At 45.2% G+C, this 23,055-nt stretch overlaps 2 protein-coding genes across 2 annotated transcripts in view; both read left to right on the top strand.

Annotated features, from left to right (window-relative positions):
- The first annotated feature begins 1,506 nt into the window (after positions 1-1,506).
- Positions 1,507-2,490, top strand: LOC129666957 (olfactory receptor 2W3-like). Its single transcript, XM_055594353.1, has one exon. The coding sequence runs from the start codon at positions 1,507-1,509 to the stop codon at positions 2,488-2,490; it is 984 nt and encodes a 327-aa protein (XP_055450328.1).
- A 12,342-nt stretch (positions 2,491-14,832) lies between these two features.
- LOC129666762 (olfactory receptor 2W3-like) overlaps positions 14,833-23,055 on the top strand; it is an 8,416-nt gene continuing 193 nt past the window's right edge. Inside the window, 3 exon segments of the mRNA XM_055594000.1 lie at positions 14,833-15,599; positions 15,601-15,735; positions 16,901-17,008. Of these exon segments, the coding sequence (XP_055449975.1) occupies positions 14,833-15,599; positions 15,601-15,735; positions 16,901-17,008 (1,010 nt within the window).

Genomic DNA, 23,055 nt, shown 5'->3' with positions numbered 1-23,055 from the left:
AAGCTGTCCTCAGACCTCCAAAGCTGAGCTAACACACACACACACACACACACACAATGTAATTTAAAAAAACTTTAATTGGGATTCAATTTTCCTTTTTTCTTTCTTTCTTTCTTTTGGGAGGGGGTGGGGTCAAGACAGGGTTTCTCTGTGTATCTTTGGCTGTCCTGGACTCGAACTCACAGCGATCCACCTGCCTCAGCCTTCCCAAGTGTTGGGATTAAAGGCATGGGCCACCCCACCTGGCTCCAGTTTTTCTTTAAACAGTATTTCCCATGTACTTTGGAGGAAAAACAAGCACATACCACTTAAGTAGCCGGCCCTGAAATAGTTTTTATGAGCATGAGCTTTTACTGGTAACCTATTGTCTCCTATGCCATTTTTCTATCCAAAAATCCAAAATTCACTAAAAATAATAATAAAAAGGACAGAAAGTGCCTTTGGAATAAACATCACCCCAAATAAATAATCCAGCTGTTAAGGGTGTCCACCACCTTTACTTTTGAAAACTTCTGAAAATCTGGGTAGAACGTTTGACTCCCATCTAGAGTAGCTACTGGAGGGCTTCAACCGTGCAGAGATACGCAGGTGACGGTGGCAGTTCGCTAGAGAGCATTTTGAGTGCCTCTGTATTGCAGAGTGGAAAACGTATGGGAATCTCAGAGTCACTCTTAGATGCCACACAGCACTTGGTGACCGCTAGCTATTGAACTGGAGATGGGTGGTGTTGGGAGTGGGTTCTCTGACCCTTCCGACCACAGCAAGAGCAGCAGGGGATGACCGAACCACTGAAGCAGAGCCACAGACCACAGTTCATTTGACCCGGATGTGGCACAATGCTTCCTCACATTTGCTTACGTCCCTCTCTGCCGGGAATAATACTCCAGATGCTCTTTGTTCCTGTCTGTCTTAACAAACTTTAGTTGTTTATGATGGATTTAATTTGTATTCTGCAGTAGGTTATAAAGTACAAAATAGCTACATATAGTTTATACATTTGCAACATGACAAACTTAAAAATTTTAGAGCTATTTCTAGGTAACACCATTCTATTCTTGAGTCAACAAATTATGGAAAATCTCTAGGAAAAAAAATTCCAGCATATTTTTTTTTTTTTTAAATATCTGTGTGTCAGTGAACCCACATGAGTTCAGATGGGTGATGTCCCAGTGTCCAGTCAGCTGTGCTGGGCATCTTCAAATACTACTGGTTAGTTGTGACTTTCTTTCGTGCTCTTTGCATTTGGACAGGAGCTTGGGATTGTGGGTCTCGGGGGAACCAAAAGTTGGGCCGCAGCACAGTTCATCACTCACTTCACAGAATTAGAGGCGGGACTAGAGTGAGTGAGGCCCATTCGCTAAGCAGCAATTGCTGGGTCAAAACCAGCACTCGTTTCTGCCCATGTCGACTGGCTTGCCGCATATGTGACTCAGTCTCGTCCTACATCACTGTAAATATCCACTCTGATCGTTGTCGGTATGGATGTCTTCCTCAGGTGCAGCAGAGATGGACGCGGCCAACGACAGCACCTTCGGCCATTTCATCCTCGTGGGCTTCTCTGCCCGGCCCCAGCTGGAGAGGGTCCTCTTCGCGGTCCTCCTGCCCGCCTACCTCCTGACCCTGCTGGGCAACGGCACCATCATCCTGGTGTCCAGGCTGGACCCGCACCTGCGCACCCCCATGTACTTCTTCCTCACGCACCTGTCCTTCCTGGACCTCAGCTTCACCAGCAGCTCCATCCCACAGCTGCTCTACAACCTGAGCGGGCAGGACAAGACCATCAGCTCTGTGGGCTGTGCTGTGCAGCTGGTGCTGTTCCTGGGCCTGGGGGGTGTGGAGTGCCTCCTGCTGGCCGTCATGGCGTATGACCGCTTTGTGGCGGTCTGCAAGCCCCTGCACTACATGGTGGTCATGAGCCCCAGGCTCTGCATAGGCCTGGTCTCAGTAGCCTGGAGCTGCGGAGTGGCCAACTCCTTGGCCATGTCTCCGGTGACCCTCAGCTTACCCCGCTGCGGGCGCCGCAGGGTGGACCACTTCCTGTGCGAGATGCCGGCCCTCATCAGGATGGCCTGTGTCAACACTGCAGCCGTGGAAGGCACGGTCTTTGTCCTGGCGATCGGCATCGTGCTGTCCCCGCTGGTGTTCATCTTGCTCTCCTATGGCTACATCGTGAGAACTGTGCTGCGAATCCGCTCCGCCGCAGGGCGGCAAAAGGCCTTCAACACCTGTGGCTCGCACCTCATTGTGGTCTCGCTTTTCTACGGAAACATCATCTATATCTACATGCAGCCGGGAAACAGCTCCTCCCAGGACCAGGGCAAGTTCCTCACCCTCTGCTACAACATGATCACCCCTCTCCTCAACCCTCTGATCTACACGCTCAGGAACAAGGAGGTGAAGGGGGCATTGAGGAGGCTGCTGCTGGGTAGCAGAGAGGCAAGGGAAGTAAAGGCCCGTCCCAGACAGACCAGAGGGAAGCTATCCTGGTGAGGGTGGCTAGGAAAACCATAACAGAACGCAAGCTCTCAAGCAAACACTTTAATGAGAAAGAAAGGGGCCGAGAAAAACATTCCACGGCGATTTGGGGGCAGTTCAGGCTGCGCTGTAGCAGAGGGGAAAGCGGGCATGTTATCGGATTCTTGAAGAGTTCTGGGGTTTGGTAGTAGGAGGATGGCATGTGTGTTTTAAATTCCTTCCTCGCGGTTAAAGCAGACTTCCGTCTAAGATGCAGATCTCACGGTTTGTCCCTAGAATGGCGTTGTCGTGCTATCCTGTACATGGCGAAATGTATTCCCACAGTGAGGTAAGGGGAGAAGAGGTGCCTCCTATGCACCGTTAACGTTGGGGGCGAGGGACTGTGGGGACATAAGCATCTATGCTCTCTTGTCCCCGCCGATGTCCCTATTTTAGTTTCAAGGGGAGGAGAGGGCCAGGCACCCTTGGCCTTGATGTCAGTCCATGAAAGGCCCGGGGTAGCCTCAGCAGTATTGGATCTGGTCAGCTCTAGTCTGCACCACTCTGCTGAGGTGCATCTTCTGGCCTTCTATAAGCCTGTTTAAGGTCCCAACCCATCTGCTTTCTGAATGAACTGAACGCGGCATGTCCCCCAACCATTCGACCCCAGGATGGTCCCCGAAGCAATAAAACAAAGAGTATGCTCGCTCATCTCCCTTGTCAGCGTGACCAGGAGACTAAGGGACACCTCAGAGGGGTCAGTAAGGATGTTTGTGGAGGATTCGCTGAGGAGGAGAATGTGACTCTGTGCAGCCCAGACAGATTAACGGGACTAAGAAAGAAAAAACAGGCAGGAGGCCACACCTCCCTGCCGTTTCCTGGCTGCCATGAGGTCAGGAGCCGCTTGGCCACACCTTCTTAACCTGATGGACAGAGCATCGGAACCCTGAGCCTCCGGGCATTTCTTCTTTATCGATGTTCAGTGACCTACTCAGCTCAATGGAAAGATAACTAACTCGACTAGGAAAGCAGTGAAGCTAAATTCCCACCGAGTACCTTGGTGCCAAGTAGGACACAACTTTCCTTAGAATTTTATTTTGTTTGTTTGTTTGTTTTTATTACATATTTCCTGTGTGTGTGTGTGTGTGTCTGTCTGTCTGTCTGTGTGTAGGCCAGCATGTTTCACAATGCATTTGTGGAGGTCTGAGGACAACTTCCAGGTCCATTCTCTCCTTTGACCTTACATCTCCTAGAGGCTTACATCTCAAGAGGCTTAGCAGTAAGTACCTTTATCCACTGAGCCATCCTGCCAACCCTGTTTTCTAATTTCTTAGACACATCCTAGGCAGTTTTTGTCATATGAAAAAAGCGTCTCTTCATAACCACCATTCAGCATCGACTTTAGCATAGTTTGGTGTTTTATATTTCTGAAATTCCCACCTAAAGCCTTTTGTGGAATCGTCGTGGTCCTTTGCTCTTAAACCCCGTCCTTTGATTTGACACCGCCCACCTCATGTCTGCCATAGGTTCTGGATAAACAGAAAAGGTGACCTGTGATAACAACATTTGGGACAGGCATTGACATGTAAAGCTTCTGTATCTCGGGTTTGTTTTCATTTTGTTCGTGAGAAAGTCTCCATGGGTGCTAAGTCCCCGCCAGGCTCCCCTGTTGGCTAATCTCTGTGTTTGTGGCTGGCCTAACTACTGTGATTCCACAATGGACTCAGAACTGAAGACAAAACCCAGCAGACTCTGCTCCCAGTCCACCACGAGGAAAGGCTTGCCTCACTGCAGACGGCTGTGATTCTATCGCCAAAACTCCAGAACGAGAAGCAAAGAAGAATCTTTTTTCCCCCTCCAGGAAAATCGTGCAGCTTTTCTTCCAAGACGAAGCTGAGAACAGTTGGGAAAGTACCCACTGCAATGTCTACACTGCCTAGCTCCTCACCGTGAGCCTTCAGAGTGTCACACACTGTCCTCATAGGTCCTTTAGTCACGACTGTACTTGAGGTAGCAGGGGACACAGACACCTCTCTCAGCAGACCCTGTACTCTAACTGGAAACCTCTTGGGCTACATTGGAGCAAAGGGAGCACACAAAAGAAACAAGAGCCCCTGTTGGTGAAGAGCTGCTTTGATCTGGCTTCTAAATCGTAGGTTTGGCTTCGATAACTTGAAATGGCAAATCAAGATAAGGAGAGAGAGGAAAAGTTCCTGTGCAGCTGGCTGAGGAGGCAGGACCAGCTGGGGAAGGTTTCATTTACTCTTGAGAGCAACCAAGTGATTGAGAGACACATCATATCCTACTTAGCTTTGTCAGTTTGACACAGCCCGAAGTCATCTGAAAAGAGAATCCTGACTGAGGAATTGAACAGATCAGATGGGCCTATGGGCTTGTCTATGAGGGGTTATATTGTTTTTAATTGGTTCAGGCATCCCCAGCACCGCTCCTTGGACAAATGGATCTGGGCTGTTTAAGGAAGGAGCTAAGCAGAGCCCTGTGAAGGAGCAGCAAGCCACTTCCCTTCCTGGCTTCTACAGCAGGTTCCTATTTGAGTTCCTGCTCTGACTCCCTCAATGTTTGACCATGACTTGCAAAAATAAGTCAAACGAACCCTTTCTTCCCCAAGTTGCTTTTGGTCGGAGTGTTTTTGCACAGCAGCCGGATGAAACCACAGATGTCTGGACTGAATGACAGAGCCCTCCTCTCCCCCCCCCACCCGTTCTGATTTCTGCTACTTGATTGTGTAGCTTAAAGATGGCAATTATTTCTAAACCCCACCCCTTCCATCTGTGTGACGCTGACTTTCATTCCTCCCAGATTACAGGTACAGCTCAGTTGCAAGCGTGTTTGCCTAACATGCAGGAAGTCCGTGGGTGGGGGCGGTAAATCTGTAATTCCAGCACTTGGGACCTGAAGTGGGGGGGTTCAAAGTTCAAGGTCATCTCTTGACTACATAGTCTCGTTTCCACTATCTCAAAGGGGCGGGTGCCTTGATTCTATAATAGACCCAGACACAGACAGGGAAGCCTCGTGTGGAAGAATTCAACCCATTCCAGCTGTGATTTATTTCACAAAAATGGGCGATGACCACAGCTACCCATGAGCATCCGTGTCTCTCCACAGCCCCTCCCAAAGTGAGCCGGAGGATGGGAGCCAGGCCCCATCCCCTCCATGAGGGAGGAGCCTAACGACTACCACGTTGTTTCTCTGGGGTAATAGTATTTCAGTTACATGGTGATTCTTATCACCACATTGCCTTAATGAGGGGATTCCTGCTGTCCAGCAGACGTCCAGTGCCTGCATTTACACCTCAGCCGCTTTGCCCATGGGCTCTAGGTGCAAGATGCGCTGAGGGAAACCAACCTCACAAGAATGGCTGTTTCGTTTCCCAAGCCTCAGCTCCAGCGGCAGCAGCTGTAACATCCATGCACAGGTCTGATGTGTTCCTATCCTCCATGCGCACAAAAGGTAACTGAGGCATATGTGTGGAGAGTCGATTCCATATCTAAAAAAAAAAAAAAAAAAAAAAACAATCCCTATGCCTTGTACTTAACTCAAACTTTACAGGTTCATTCTTCCGTCTCCCGTTGATTCGTAGGAGGGGCCAGTGATTGAAGAAAGCTGTGAGATCCGGGTCCCAGTCTGAGAGGTAAGGCAGAGAGGAACGCATACTAGCTGGCCAGACTTCTTCTTAGAAGTCTCAATGTGGGTTCCACAAAAAGCCTTTGGTATAGTTAGCTAATCCAGGCACAGCAATGATAAGTACCTGGGGCCTTAGAAGAAGTTCTTTCCATCCTTACCAAACAGGTGGGGTCTGGCTTGACCCAGCTATAAGAACACCATACATAATCTCTCACTCACCTGAATGTTCATCTGGGTCCTCTGCTGGATATGGAGAGTGACGGCAGGTGTGAGGACAGGTCTGACATTCCCCACGTTGTTCCCGAAGGTTCCTGCTGCAACTGACTTTACTCAAGGACTGTCACTTAAATGAACATTATATGGACTGTAGAAGACCATACTTTAATGGGATAGAAAATGCAAGCATCAATGAATTGTTAACTACTAGCTACTTAATGAGAGTCGGTGGCAAATAATTTAAGCTTTTTTTTTTTGTTTATTCATTTTATATTACATGTGTGAGCACTTCGATTGTGTGTATCATGTACCTATCACATTCATGCGATACCCACAGATGCCAGAAGGGGTTTGAGACCCCAAAATAAAGTGAGAAACAGCTGTGGGCCATGCGGATGCTGAGAACTGAACCTGGTTCAGGTCAACGAGTGCTCTTAACCACTGAGCCATCTCTCCATTCCCAAGCAGTGAAGACCTTTATTTCAGTTCATCATACCAGGAAGAACTTGAATGGAAGTATTTAGATTGAGAAACCTATGGGGGACTCGGACAGAAGAGTCTGCTGTGTACAGAAGGCCAACACTGCCACCTGGAAGAAGCAGAAGTGGCATGGCCGTCCTGCCCACGATTTAAAGTTGTGAGAATGGGGACTCTGAGATGGCTCGGTGAGTCAAGTTGCTTGCCTCTAACTGATGCCTGATCACCTATGTTCAATGCCCCGGCACCCACATGGCAGAAGAAGAGAACGGACAGATTCCCACAAATTGTCCTCTGATGTCTGTGAGTGTTTGTTAGTGTGCAGCTGATTCTTCTGGCCTCCTCCCCCCCCCCCCCCGGGACCTGGCAACATCTCGAATCATCACCTGCTGCTGGATAAAAGGACACCCCTCCACCACTACCCCCCCAGCTCTCTCTGTTCTCTCTGCTCCTGGGGCTTCTCTCTGTGTGTCCTAGGTGCCGCCTTTCTCTCCCACTCTGAAACCCCCCTCTTGCTCTCGCTCTCTAGCTCTCTATCTCTCTCTGACCTCATGGCTCACTCACTGCCTCTACACTTTCTGCAGGCCCTCTTCTCCCTTCCCCCAACAAACCTCCTTATACCAGATCAGTTATATGGTGCAATTTCTCAAGGTGGTACACCTTAGTCTGGGCCTGCCCAGGTACTCACACACACACACACACACACACACACACACACACACACACACGGGCCACATTATTATGTATCATAACAGTGTTCCCCCCAATAAATAAATACTATTTTTTTTAATGTGGGCAGAAATTACTACACCTTATCCGAAGGAAATTAGAGCTTAGGCACTATAGTGACCTGTCAGCCACGGTGCTGATCCTTGCTGATGCTACCATCCTGTGTGGAGTCTTTCAGTCCTCACAGTCTTCCTTCCCAGTCTCCATTCCCTCACAGACCACAGTCCACAGGTCCCATAAGTAGGGAGTGCCCACAACTCAGCCAGCTCTCATAGGAGAGTCCTGGTGCCAGCAGCTCCCCGGGCAGTGAGTGATGGGTTCTTTTCTGGGTCACCCTCAGCTTGTCAGCACAGGCAGGGACCAAGATACAGATCCACAGTGACACTGGCTGCTGGGTGTGCATGGTGGGGGTTGGGGATGGGGAGGACGAGGTTTCCTTCATCTTCTAGGAATCCCATCGAAGGTAAAAGTAGACCCTTGGCTTTCACAAAGAAGAAGGTTTTAGCTCTGTCGCTCTCCTTGTGGAGCTCCTGTCCTTCCAGGTCTTTCTATCTCCCCCTTCTTCCATAAAATTCCCTGCACCCTCCCCAAAGTTTGGCTATGAGTCTCAGCATCTGCTTTGACACCCTGATCAGCAGAGTCTTTCAGAGGCCCTTTGTGGTAGGCGCCTGTGCTGTTCCCTGTCTTCTCCCACTTCTGATGTCTATACTGTTTGCCATTCTGAACGGTGATTAATCATCTTCCCTGGGATCTTCCTTGTTGTTTAGCTTCTTTAGGACTATAGATTTTAGCCCAGGGGCCCCTGCAGAGACCAATGTGCCAACCAAGGACCATGAATGGAGAGAACTTAAACTCCCTAGTCATATGTAGACCGTAGGCAGCTCAGTCTCCATGTGGGTACCCTAGTAAGGGGAGCAGGGGCTTTCTCTGACATGGACTCAGTGGCTGGCTCTTTGACCACCACTTCTGGGGGGTGGGGCATCTTGCCAGGCCACAAAATAAGAAGATGCAGTCAGTCCTGATAGGCTAGAGTCAGATAGTAGGGGAGGAGGACCTCCCCTATCAGTGGACTAAGGGGGAGAGGCATGATGGAGAAGAGGGAGGGAGGGCAGAATGGGGAGGAGATGAAGGGGGGCTATAGCCAGGATACAAAGTGAATAGATTATAATAAATATTAAATCAATAAAAAGTAAAAATTAATTAATTAATCAATCAATTAATTAATTTTTTAAAAAGAGGCTTTTAGGATTAGATACTGGGAGGCAGAGTTGGGGTCTATCAGGATATTTAGATTTTTAAGTATGAGGGTGCTGGGAGAAGGAACATAGGTGTGGGCTGCTCTAAGAATCACGCAGACTACCACCTTCAACGGCTTGTTCAGGAACCTAACTGAGATCCCAGGTTGACTCTTTGTTTTCCGTGCCTATTGGTATTTCTTTCCTTTCTGATATAATCATAAGATTCTAACTGATCCAGCTTTTCTGTTCCTTCTTGTTCTTCTAGTCTTACGTTTGAAGGCCCAAATCCTGAGCTCTGACCAGCCAGGGATGGTTATCTGTTCTCAGTTAGAAAGAGGAAGAGGTAAGTACCAGTGAGAAAGCAAAGATAGAGAACATATTCAAAGTGGCCACACTGTGAAGAGAAACAGAGGTCCAGAGATGCTCAACTCCACCTTCAGAGTCCTAACACGAAGTGTAGCCTTGAAGAAGACAAGAGGCATGCAGAGCAGTCCTGGTCAAGGTGCGGTCCTGCCCATCACTCATCCACTGATGTCTTGGTTCTGGTCTCTTCTGCAAGATAGTCTGACGATTGACAGACCTGATTTAAATACCTTCCCAGTCACCAGCGTTCCTTCTGGCCAGCACCAGGCTTCAGCCTTTCCCTTCTCCAAGTCTAGGATTCTGGGGGAAATTCCAATTTCTTTGCAGTTATTGTCCCAGTGTTCTGACAGCAGAAGTAAGGGCCACAGTGTCTCTCTTTAGAATAGTTTCACCCCTACCAGAATGGTGTCGGCAGCATCAGGAGACATGAGGATCAACCAGTGTCCTAAAGCCCTGTGTGGTGAAGAGGATAACATGGATTATGCAAATGAAAAGTGCAGAAACAATTTCATTGTTTGGGCTTGGCAAGATGGCTCAGAGGGTAAAAACACTTCCTACCCTAGCCCGGGGACCTGAGTTCACTTTCCAGAACCCATTAAAAAACAGTCCTGGTGTAGTCGCCCATATCTGCAATTCCAGCACTCCTATGGCTGATGGGAGGCTGAGCCAGGAGAGCCATCCAGAAACTCATGGCCCAGCAAGCACAAATATGCGATGTGACAGAAGCAACAATAAACCCGGCCTCAACAATGTAGAAGGAGATCCAGCCCCTGAGAGTTGTCCTCCGATCTCCACATAGGCACCGTGGTATGTATTCACTATGTCCCATCTCGTTCCTACACACACATGAAAAAGCAAATAAAGTAGAAGCACTTGGTTTACTGTTTCAATTAGATAATTCACTCACTGACTGTGTTTCATTTCACAAAGCCCGGTCTGCTGAGACCTGCCTGGGTATGGCAGGGTAGTACCGGTGGTGGTGCTGATGTTGGTGATGGTGATGATGATGGTGGTGATAGATGTGGTGATAGTGATAATAGCAGTGGTGCTGGTGGTGCTGGTGGTGCTGGGGAAACGCTGTGGACTTGTCGGGAGGCGAGATCATCTTTGAGAGAGAGAGTGAGCACAGCGAAGTGTGAGCTGTGAATTTACTACAGCCTCTAGGGGAGGAACTGCCGCCCTGGGACTCATTTCACCGTGTGTTTCTTCTGTCTCTATCAGGTAATTAGCATGTTTTGTTTCCTGTGTGTCCCACCCCTGTCTGTCAGACGAGGAGGAAAGAACAAATGTTTGCAAGCACAGGACCGGTAAACTGATGGCTTTAACTAACTTTTCTATCTCGCTTAAGACCCTGTTTTCATAAAGTGATTAGGCTGGTCAACGCAGTCCATCTATTAAACTAGTTCTTTGGTATCACAGGTTAAGCTACGTTTGCATAAGCAGGTTACTAAACAAAAGTTAGTTTACTCATTCAAATTCACCCAGGGGACTTTCAAAGGTAAAATACCAATGTATTAAAGGGCTGTGTATGTGCTGATGATTCCAGCTACAAAAAAAAACCACCCGCTACAGTCCCAGGGCTTAACGTGTTCATGACGTGGCTCTTCGTAGGATTGCTCGGCTCATGAGTCTCTGGAGTAGAAAAATTGGACAGAGTGCAATGGAACTTTTGTATGGGATGGTGGCCTTTCTGTGACTTGAAATGACAAAATGCTGCCCCGAAAAGGGGGGGAGGGGATTCTGTATTTTCAGGAATTGCTGACGATCTTTGAATAAGTGAGCTCATAAACGAATTTCCTATCAAGGAAGAACTCTGCCTCCCATAGGCTGGGTGAAAGGCATACAAAGATTAAAAGGACTAGTTTGCTCCTGTGGTGCCTGCCTCTGCATTTCGCAATTGGCAGACAATAATCCATGGGGGAACTTGAACCCCCATCCCCACCCTGAGTCCCCTGCACTGCCTCTCCCTCTCACTGGGGAGACCCATGGTCCCAGCCTGTGCGGGTTATGGATCCCTGGATACAAACAGGGAAAGGTGAACCCCAGGGATCCCCTCCTCTCTCTCGGGTATCTTCCTGCTTTATGACTTTGCATAGAATCACTCACAGTGCCGTCAGCTTCAGGCTGGAAACCAGATGTGAGGACAGCATGCAGGCAGAAGCCGGAGCAAGCTGCTTGCTGGAGTGAAAGTCTCTCCTGTTGAGACACTTACATCAACTTGGCGACATGCTGTCAAAAACAGTGAGTAGGGCTTGGATCTCAGATTTCTTCTGAAACTTGTCTTTCTCTCATTACTCTGCATCAACATGCTGAATGAACAGTCTTATCTCATGTCTTCCTTGCAGATGAGCCCATGAAGCAAAGCATAGACAATCATGATTCTGCCCTTACAGATTTTTTTTTTTTTGAACTGAGGACCAAGCCCAGAGCCTTGTGCTTGGCTGGCTCTACCAATGAGCTAAATCCCCAACCCCTCTTACAGGATTAGACTCACTAATGCCTGATGCCAGGAGGTGAATTAACCAGTTCAAAGACTAGGCAATAAAACCAAATACACCCTATCACTTGAATATATTTCAGCTAGTCAACCAAAAAAAAAAAAAACAAAACAAAACAAAAAAACAAAAAAGCAAAAACAAAATATATGCTAGAAGAAATACATTTTAAAGTATACATTAGGTAAAGTGATAGACAAGAAAATTATAGTCATACCAAATGGAATGTGTAAAATATACATGTTATCAATGTCTCATGAAGGGTTCTCTGAACAACAATGAGTTAATTGGAGGAGAGCACTTCACAGAAAATAATTTATATCAAATTAGAAAAAAAAGATGAACAAAGATATTCCAAGGGTGAGAAAAGATAAGGAGAAAAAAAAAAAACTGCCTGTAGGCAGGTAACAAAAAACCACGTGAACATACACAGTAACAACAACAACAAAAAGGCTGTGTGACTCTGTAATTGTGGCTGAGCAGTGGGTATTAACTGCTAAATCAGCGGTGTTTGTTTGAGATGGGGCAGTCGGGTGCAGAAACCCCTTGCTGGATGCAGCATCTTAGACCACGAGGCCATCCTGACCTCCTGCAGGAATCCATTTCTGTAGCTGCCACAGGGCTGTTTCCAAGAACAGAAGCCACATGCAACCTCTTTGATTTTGTATGCACAAAGAAAAACTGTGGTTCCCACCATTTAGCCCAAATAAACAGGTGAGCAGAACTTCTGGCACCAATTAGCTTTGTTCTAAGTCAGATGTGCTTGAAATTGTTCATTGTCCATCTGGTATGTGTGTCCTGAAGACCAAAGAAAGGGATAAGTAATAAGCCAATCTCTTCTACTCAAAGGTTACATGGTGTAAAACTATAAGTCAAAGTTAGAGACACTATGTATATTCAAGTAGAGAAGACAGGTGTGTGTGTGTGTGTGTGTGTGTGTGTAGATGTCCTGAGAGATTCGAAGCTCTTTTGCAGGTCCTTGATCTTATAGAGAAAGGGATTTGAAAAAGTGACTCAAGGAAACTGGAGGACAATTTTCATCAGGATTTGTGAGATAAAACCACAAGCAGGGCTGCGGAGCTAGGTAAGTGCCCAGAGGAGGAAGATAGAGAGAAATGAGTGTTTTTGAGTTAGCAGCCAAACAAGCAGGCAAGCTTCTCAATTGAAATCTAGAGCAGCTATTTGGGGGAAGAAGGTGTGCCATGAGAGAGGGACAGAGGGAAGGAAAAGGGAGGAAAAGAGAGAGAGAAGGAAAGAGAGTCCGGGCAGTCAGGCCTGATTTTTAATGGTGTCTAGAAAGAGAAAAATAAAAAGTTACATTTTCTTAGCTCAGAGACCAGTCAGGCTTAGGAGTGAGTGAGTATCTGCAGGCAGCTGGATCTGGGGTCATGTTCCTGGGGTCTGCCAGTGCTTATCATGATGGCAACGGTCACTCTTTCCAGTTTCCTACTGCATCTTCTGGGACAGCATGTCTCTTTACATCTTCTGGTTTCAGGCTGGTCTTCTTTAGATGGAAAACCAGGCTTTTCCCCCCTTATTGGAGGGTTTCTCCTGCTTAGTCTAGACAGAGAAAGCACCGACTGTCTAAGTCCCAAGGGTGTTATCAGCCAAAAACAATCCATTTGTAAAGGGGGACCTGCAGTCAGCCACGCTCTTTCTCTCAGAGGAAGCTGTGATAGTCATGTCTCAAGGGATGCTGGAAAACAGATGTTGCAGAGAATCCTTTCATTCTTTCCCTCTATCCCCTGTATCCCTGCCAGGAACAGACTGAGTTAACAGAGACACTGTGGTGAGACAGACACTGGCAGAGTGTGAATTGCCAGCCTATTCTCTGTCATTCACTGTGACTGGCTTCTCTGTAAACAGGACAGTTTTGTGTCTTGTAGGCCCCCCTTTTTTTGTTTAATATTAGTCATAAGAAGCTTATCTAAAATCTTAGTTTAAGATGAAGCCTCAATACTCCTTAGTTCATTCAGAAAATCAATAACAGCTCCTTAAGCTCTGCGAGACTTCAATGTGTTTTGTTGCTGGAATTACACTACTACCTAGGGAAGATGCCCATTCTTTTTATTGTTGTTGTTTTTTGAGACAGGATTTCTCTGGCTGTCCCGGACTCACTTTGTAGACCAGGCTGGCCTCAAACCCAGAGATCTGCCTGCCTCTGCCTCCTGAGTGCTGGGATTAAAGGTGTGCACCACCATGCCTTGCTCCTCCCCCTCCTTCATTAATGTAAGCATTTTTTTAATGTGTGAGTGCTCTGTTTGCATGTACACCTGCATGCCCGAAGAGGGCATCAGATGTGGTTACAGGTATAGGAGTTACGGGAAGCATGTAGGATTTTCTATTGAAAAACAAAACAAACTGTGCCCTTGAAGCTAACTGGAGTAACACATGCCTGCAATCCCAGTGTGCAGGAGGCTGAGGCAGGAGCATCATGAGTTTTAGGCAAAACTAGGCTACATAGTGTTAAGGAAGGAAAAACTGGTTTGTTCTGCCAAGTTAAGTGAACCCCAAACAATCTTCGAGTATCTGCATAAGCAAGTTTCAGAAGCCAAAACAGCAGCTAATCATATCATAACAAGCAATTAGTCACGGCTGTACATTTTTGAGTGGGGGTCACTGAGTCAGGATTACTGGGAACTTATCTTCCAGGGACCTCAGTCAAAGACAAATAGCTAGTGGGCACCAAGATGGCTGGCTGGCATGGAATGGAGTTTCTTTAACAATCACAATAACGATCACAGAAACACCTTGTTCTGATGAGTTAAAACTTTATTTCCTCAAAAATGTGTTTTTATATTCAAAAGCTATGGCAGGGTCAGGTAGTTTAACATGAATTTGAAGCCAGCCTTGACTACATAGTATGCTCCTGTACAACCTGAGGCTTTGCCCAAAATACGTATGCAGAACCCTTATTTCAGAAGATGGTACAAGGATATTGTTTACAGGTTTAGTCTGTTCTTTTTCCTCTCTAAAATGTTTTTATTTTAATTTGGACCAATTCATGTAAAACTTATTTTCAGTTTGTTTGTCTGTTTGTTTGACAGGATTTCTGATTGTCAAGTTAGAAATGTTTTATCCACTTCTATAAGCAACCCAGTAAGCTCTGTACAGATGGACCATTTTCATTCAAACTTTAAGTATCATTAGTAATACTAATTTTATTTATTTACCTCTGTATTTATTATTTCCCATCTTCCTCAGGTGCAGCAGAGATGGACGCGGCCAACGACAGCACCTTCGGCCATTTCATCCTCGTGGGCTTCTCTGCCCGGCCCCAGCTGGAGAGGGTCCTCTTCGCGGTCCTCCTGCCCGCCTACCTCCTGACCCTGCTGGGCAACGGCACCATCATCCTGGTGTCCAGGCTGGACCCGCACCTGCGCACCCCCATGTACTTCTTCCTCACGCACCTGTCCTTCCTGGACCTCAGCTTCACCAGCAGCTCCATCCCACAGCTGCTCTACAACCTGAGCGGGCAGGACAAGACCATCAGCTCTGTGGGCTGTGCTGTGCAGCTGGTGCTGTTCCTGGGCCTGGGCGGTGTGGAGTGCCTCCTGCTGGCCGTCATGGCGTATGACCGCTTTGTGGCGGTCTGCAAGCCCCTGCACTACATGGTGGTCGTGAGCCCCAGGCTCTGCATGATTTTAGTGTCTCTTGCGTGGGGCTGTGGTGTGGCCAACTCTTTGATTATGTCCCCAACGAACCTGTGGTTACCCCGCTGTGGGTACCGCAGGGTGGACCACTTTCTCTGCGAGATGCCAGCCCTCATCGGGATGGCCTGTGTCAACACAGCCATCGTCGAAGGCATTGCCTTCATCCTGGCAATAGGCATCGTGCTGTCCCCGCTGGTGTTCATCTTGGTTTATTTCTCTATCGTGAGGGCCGTGCTAAGCATGCAGTCATCCTCAGGAAGGCACAAAGTCTTCAACACCTGTGGCTTGCACCTCACCGTGGTCTCGCTTTTCTACAGAAACATCATCTATGTACATGCAGCCGGGAAACAGCTCCTCCCAGGACCAGGGCAAGTTCCTCACCCTCTGCTACAACATGATCACCCCTCTCCTCAACCCTCTGATCTACACGCTCAGGAACAAGGAGGTGAAGGGGGCACTCAGGAGGCTGATTTGGAGAAATGTAAGTTTGAGAAAGAAATTATAATCAAGTCTCGGGACCTCCCAAGATGTTAAAACCTTACAAAGTTTGGAATGGCTAATTGTGTTTGGGTACCACTAGCACCTGTCTGAATTGGGGCAGAATTCATTACGGATGTTTGGTCCGTTTTGTTTTCTTACGTGGGAATTGTTTAGGAGTGTGTGAGTTTTTATATTCTGAAGCAGTACGTATTGAGGTCGGGTCAATGCTCAGACGCCAACCTGTACTGCTGAGGAGGGTTAGGAACAAGGACCAGGCTGTGTTGTTAAGTCGATCTGGGAAGAAGACTGAGTAACTGACTGAGAAAAGATGGGATTCCCTTAACACCGACGTTCTGGGCATTTAGCCTTCTCCTATAACACGGTGTTTCATTTGAGGTGTATAATCCTGGCAAGAGGCTGCCAACATGGACCAAGAGCCTTCACTCAAACTTTCATTTTTGTTCTGTTTTGTTTTTCTTCAAGACAGGGTTTCTCTGTGTAGCCTTGGCTGTCCTCTACTCACTTTGTAGACCAGGCTGGCCTCGAACTCCACCCGCCTGTGCCTCCCTGAGGTGTGCACCACCATGCCTGGCTTTCACTCAACGTTTATCGTACTCTAGCCTGCTGTGCCTATTATACTTTCATACCTATGTCCTCATGCAACAGCATTGTGGAAGGACCTTTAATTTTTTTAATTACAGTTGTTTATTTGCTGAGGGTGCACACCCATGGCTCATGTGTGGAGGTCAGAAGACAACTTAAGACAACCCTCAATTTCCATGTGGGTCCTGGGAATTGAACTCAGATATCACAAATGGCCACAAGCATTTTACTTTCAGCGCCATCTCACCAGATCATTGGCGAGACCTTTCTGTTCCCGGAAATGCTTCCAATGCAGAATCAAACATCCCGTCAAACCTAGTCACCGAATCCTTGAAATGTAGCCACTGCTTGTGTGTGCTGGTGACTGAGTGCTGAAGATAAAGCTGCCCTTCAACAATCCATGGCAAATAAAGAGACATGAAAGGGGATAACCACGGAAGAGGGAGGGCTAGAACACAGCTTTTAGGCGGCACTTCATCTGTGTGATAAAAAGAGAGGCTCTCGACATCTCTCCTGCACCAGGGAAGTTCATGTTTCTTCTTGTCAGAATGATCTTGGATGCTTTTGAAGTGGGGGAATACAGGAGTGCCGTGAGAGAGGGCAAACTGCCAGGCAGGAGGGCCTCATGTGCAGGGCCAGAGAGTAGGGTCTCTGAGTACAAACACAGGACATTAAAAAGAGAAATAAGTTCAATAACCTGCCTCACAGTTTTCCAGAGCTCTTCCTTCTGCTGTGAGTGGATGCAATGGATGCTACAGGTCGAAGGTTACACATACAGAGTTAACTCGGAAAGGGAGAGAAAAGAAGAGCAGGGGCTGTGAGGGGTAAGCTCAATACGCAGTATTTACTCAGACAGTCGCTCTGGGCATAAAGAAAATGATGTAAGAGATGTGAGAGGGTATTTGCATTCGTGGAGACTGCACCTGGCTTTCTCGGCTGCTTCTCTTTCCTTTCTACATTGTAGGAACAGGGTCACAAGCTGAAGTGCGGGGAGAAGCAGAATCATGAGCTGGGTAGATTGGGGCTTTGAAGAGTGGGAGTCCAACGTCTTTTTCACTGAGAGCAAAAACTTTTGGTTTTGTTTGGTTTTTCTTTTTTGGCTACTTTTCTCCTTCCTCTCAATGTTTGGCGAGATGCACTCATAAGGAAACCTTTCAACGTGCTTCACAAATTTCTCTCTAGAGGTTGAACAGTGAAGCCTTTGGGGGCCTTACATTTACAAATGCGTGTGTCTGAACACAAAATGTATCTCTATTTATGATTTGGAAAAAGGAGGTTGTGTAGGTGTAGTTTGCAAACCACATAGCAACAGCAGGGGACTCGGCATCCTAGATTCCCCAGATGTTTGTGATGAAGGTTCACGCAGATAGACTTGACTCAGTCAGTAGAGGGCTCGCCCAGCATGCACAGACCTAATGTGGAGAGAAATGCCTGTTGTCCAATCACTGGAGAGGTGGAGGCAGGAGGTCAAAACTGGCTACATAATGAGTTCAAAACCAGCACAGGACACATGAGACCCTGTCTCAAAGAGAAAAAGAGGAAGGGAGAATGGAGAGTTAGCTCAGCAGTTGAGAATGCTTACTGCTCTTGCAGAAGACCTGGGTTCAATCCCTAGCACCCATATGGTGGTTCACAGTGGTTTGCAACTCCAGTCCCAAAGGAATTTGATGCCCTCCTCTGGCCTCTGCAGGCATAAGACACAAAAGTGATACACAGACACATGCAGGCAAAGTAGCCTTGCCTATACATTAAAAATATATATATATACATATTTTAGAAGGTACCTGCATGTATAACTTCTGGCACCATCATGGAGAAACAGGTCCAGAAGAGCATCAGCTGATGCCAGTCTGTGCTACAAGGCAGCAAGTTATATGTGTGTTTATGTTTAGCTTTTAAAAATCAAGCCCATAGATATCTCATTTTGTTTGGTTCAGTGTTTATTTACTTATGCGTTCATTTGTTTTGGGTCAGAATCTCACGTAGCCTAAGATAGCCTCAAACCCACTATGTAGTGGAGGATGGCCCTGACCACCTTATCTTCTCAAGTCACCTCCTACCATCACCTGTATACCTTATAGGTGTGTGTCATCACGCTTGGCTGAAAGCACAGTCTCTTTTAGTATTGCAAATAATTACGAACTTTTCAAAAAGAGGAGCCTCAGCTCTTGTGGCAGCCATTGTGCATCGGGAGGTGACACCATCTGACAGTTCTGTGCTGAGTTCTCACCTCCTCAGAATAAATTCATTATTGTGAATAACATTCACTTCCCTGTAACAGTCCTCATGAAATTATAAAGCCATCAAGGGTATTTAAAGCATAAGGAGATGTGGTTCAGCAGTTAAGGGCACCAGCCGCTCTCTCAGAGGACCCACATTCAATTCCCAGCACCTTTATGGCAACTCATTATCATGCATGGAATCTGATACACTCTTCTGGTCTCTTCAGGTGCCAAGAATGTACATGGTACATGGAAGCAGAACACCCATAAACATACAATAAATGAATAAATAAACAAACTATAAAATACCTCTAGTAGGTGATACAACCTCCCAGAACATATTATATATCTACAAAACTGAATGAACTTGGTATTCATGGCAAACAGAGTATTACAATTATTTTATTGCCCTGAAATCCAGCTACACTTGGAACCTTTGTGTGTAACTAACAGTTTTCCTGGACAAGACCGTTCATTGCTTAGCATAGAAATGATGACGCAGATAACTATTTATATAGATAAAGATTACACCTTAGTTATTGGATGAACTTGGAATTTTAATTTAAACACAAAAGGAAAAGAACCAGTAGTAAAATTAAAAGGAAATATAAAATAAGAAAAGAGGAGTGAAAAAGATTTTCTAAGGCTACCTATGGGAGTGAAATTTGCATAAATCCAAACATCAAACGAATTGTGGTGGTAGCACTATGATTGTAATGGGTCATTAGTTAATAAGGTTAAAAAAAAAAAAAAACATTGAATGTGGGGAAAAGAAACATAAAATCCAGGACCAGTAGGTAAGAGATGCCATAAATACACATCTAATAAGAATGTGTAAGCAACATAAAGATACAAGAAAAGGCTTTGTTGTTAGGTTGTACAAAATATCATTTCAAGGTTAATGAAGCCCACTTTTCACTTGTTAATCTACAGGTAAATAGCAATTGGAATATAGAGAAAGAATGATAATCACTTTTCTTGAATGTACTATTGTCCATCTAAAAAGTTATCAAGAAAAACGTTTCATAGAAAAAGGTATCAGTACAAAAAAATGGTTCAGTGGAACCCGTAAAGAGTAGAATTGAGTGGGTCAAATTTTTACAGTTAACCCAGTAAATATTATCAAAGGCTAAATTTAAAGTAAAGCTTCTTTTTAGAAGCATAATATTGTCTCCAGGTAAAAAGAAAAAAAACATAATTTGTATTAATAGACTAAAAATTAAACATGTTACCTATGCAAACTGGGAATAAATTTGGAATAATTTATTTCAAAGATCCAGTTTTTACAATGTTCTTATGATGTTACTACTTACTGAGAAATAGTACGAAATTTAGTATCCAGTCAATATTATAACAGTTTCATTCATTTTTTTTCTCTTCTAATTAAAACTCTAACTTCTTTAGATTATCAAAACCATGTTTTTGCAGCAGGAAAAGATTGCACCTTGAATGATCCGACTCCTTCTCCACGCTCAGGCACGGTGAACTAGCTTTGATTCCAGCATCAAACGGACCTGGGAGTTTTCATAAACATGATTTGCTTACATCAGTGATCATGCTGAACATTTGAATGTGGCCTTCAGAAATACGTGACACAAGCCAAGTCCTTGAAACTTCACATTTATGATGTTTCTAATATCTACACATTGAAGCTTATCCCTTCTGCTTCTAATGCAGATGAGCCTGTTAAGCATATAATGAAGAGATTTTTTTAACTTATCAGCTTCAGTTATGACTTGAAAATATGTTTTGAATACTTATTCTTCTTTAAAAATTCTACTATGCAGTGCAAACAGGGGTTCTAATAAATGGTATCTCTCTTGTACATTGTGTGCTTATTTAATTGTGGACAAGAGACCAGGTTTTCCCAGAAGAATTTTGAAAAAAATGCCACATAGGTCCAATCTTCCACAGGCAGCCAGAGCATCTAAGACCTTAAAAGTCTTCCATTCACGCTAAAATGACATTTCTTTCTCACTTAAGTCGTTAATGTTAAGTGAGGTTTATTTTCTGAGGCAAAAAAAAGAAGCAAAAAACAAAAAACCAGTTACCTTACAAATTCACTATGAGCTAACAGTTTCCAAACTGTGCTTGGAATTATGGGTTTTAGAAACCAGAGTTTCTTTTTTGACACACAGATTAAATAGCTTGATTCACTGGATATCAACATTTTGCGATTAAAAGTTAATCAAGGAGGCATAGCTTTGACTTTCTACCTATTATCCCTGGGTGCCTTATTTTTCTGTATATTTTTGGGCAGGCTCATTTTCCATTCTTACTTAGGATTCCAACCTTGAGGAGAAATCCTGGGGAACTAAGGTACACACCTCTAACATACAGTTGCTTGTGCTGCAGTTAAAATTATGTTAGACTTAAATTTATAAGAAGCCAGGCGGTCCTCACGTTAAAAAGCTCAGCTTGATGGAAGATGGAATTCTGGCTTGGTCCCAGCACATCCCTTGAGCTGACAACGGAGCCTTGCAGACAATGAGTTCCTGCAGTAAAGCAGACACCCCCGATGAACTTGCTATCCATCTTGCTGAGAAGATCCTACAGCAGTGCTCTCTCTGGGTGAAGGTATGCATCGTTATACTTGTTCGTCCATCCTCTCGAATTGATTCAACCCCTAGATAGATGCACACTCCAGGTATTGCCTTAAAAACGTCTGCAGTGTCAGGGTGTGTGAACGTTTGTCCTTTGATGTTCTGGAGCGTGTAAGCCTTCTCACAAGAAGAAAGGGGCTCCCGGTGTGAGGGGACAAGTTTGACATAAAATATGTCATTTCTCAGCAGATTTGGAATATTTTCTGATTTCAAATTTAATTATGGTTTAATTTATTAATTACAGAGATGCAGTGTGATGATTTAATACATGTATATAGTGTATAAGGATAAACATCAGGCTAGTTGACATTTTTCACATTGATTCTAAATGACCCTTACACAGACCTTCATCTGACAAAAGAGGTGGCTGTGACATGGATCCAACAGGAATGGGGAGCCCAGGTGTACCCCCTGCTCTGAGCTGTCTCAGCACATCCTGTCCTCCAAAGGGAAATAGCCATTTCTAAAATAAGTTGTGTTTGAGATAACCTGGGAGGTTTCCAGCACCAGGGCTGCTGCTGCTGCTGCTGCCACCACAGACTGAGTTTTATCTTTAGAGGTGGAGAAACCTGACTCGGTGATTTCCAGGATATTGAACAAAGACAGAAATTCTGCTGTAAATGTAATGAAGAGAAAGGAAAATGTGCCCTTTCCAATCTCAGAGTATTTAAAAACGGCATTAACATATGTAAGGATTAAATGGTCACTGACAATGCTTCTAATGATGAGAAGCCAGGACAGGGCTGGTCTTGGGGGTCCAGCCCCTGTCCCAGCACTCAGGAGGGTCAGGAAAGGATTGAAGTTGAGGACACCCCTGGGATACTGAGCAAGATGTGTGACACCTTTCCTCAAAATCCAGTGGCTAGGGCTGTAGCTCAGAGGCACAGTATTTGCCTAGGGCAGGTATTTGATCCCAGTAAAGCACACACACACACACACACACACACACACACACACACACTCACCCACGATAGAAATCAGCATGGAACTCCACACTTTTAACAATGACTCCTGCCAGGGTCTTGATAAGCTCTGACACCCAGGGCAATTTCTGAGCAAAGTGAAACTGGGGACAGGCTAGCATTTCACTGTCTCGGGGAACAGTGGAAAGATGTGGGTTAACTGAAGTCTTTATATAAAAAGTAATAACCGTTTCCTACATTGCTCTATTAATTCCTGCTTAATTCTCTTTCATAATTCATATTTTAGGAACCTGAAAAATGTTGTGCAGTCTTCTGTTGCTTTAAAGCAGTCTCCTTGCTTTTGTCAACAGATGGCTAATCGATGTATGATGCAGTAAAATGCTTAATATAATTTCACATGATGTTTTCTTGCATTATGCAATCCTATTGTAGCCATACTACAGCTTCTTAATTTTCACATTGCATCATGATCTCAGTATTTCATTCATTTCCTGCATACAATTCTGTTTCTGTTCCCTCACACTCCCCTGTCAATAACTTTGTTCACACGGATAATGAGTGAGTCGATGCTGTCACAGAAAGAGACCCACGCTCTGTTCTCTCACAAGGAAGAATCTCAGCAGGAATAGAAAATCTGCTGAGAAACATTTAACTGCTAAGTTTATGATCATTTGGATTTTATTCTGTGATCTCAATTTTTTATTTCCTCAATTATAACTTGTAAAAAAAAACTTGAATTGAAAGACTGAAGACTCTATCAGTGTAAAATGTTAATTTAAGGACAGAGAATCTGGAATTCTTTTTAAAAATATGATTATGTTAGGCATGATTGAAACAGCAAAGTCTTACATTAATGTAAGATCACAACAGGTTAAGCAAAAATAAAAACATTTAAAATAACTAAAAGGGGTATTTTTTAATCTATGAAAGCTTAATATATGGGATAGAAGAGAG

This window comes from Psammomys obesus, unplaced genomic scaffold, assembly GCF_907164565.1.
Source record: "Psammomys obesus unplaced genomic scaffold, mPsaObe1.curated_primary_1811, whole genome shotgun sequence".
Lineage (NCBI taxonomy): Eukaryota > Metazoa > Chordata > Mammalia > Rodentia > Muridae > Psammomys > Psammomys obesus.
Note: the sequence above shows the minus strand (reverse complement) of the source record. Positions and strands in the feature narration are given on the sequence as shown.

What these genes read in the sequence shown, in the direction of transcription:
- LOC129666957 (XM_055594353.1), top strand. Translation starts at nt 1,507, where the DNA reads ATGGACGCGGCCAACGACAGCACCTTCGGCCATTTCATCCTCGTGGGC.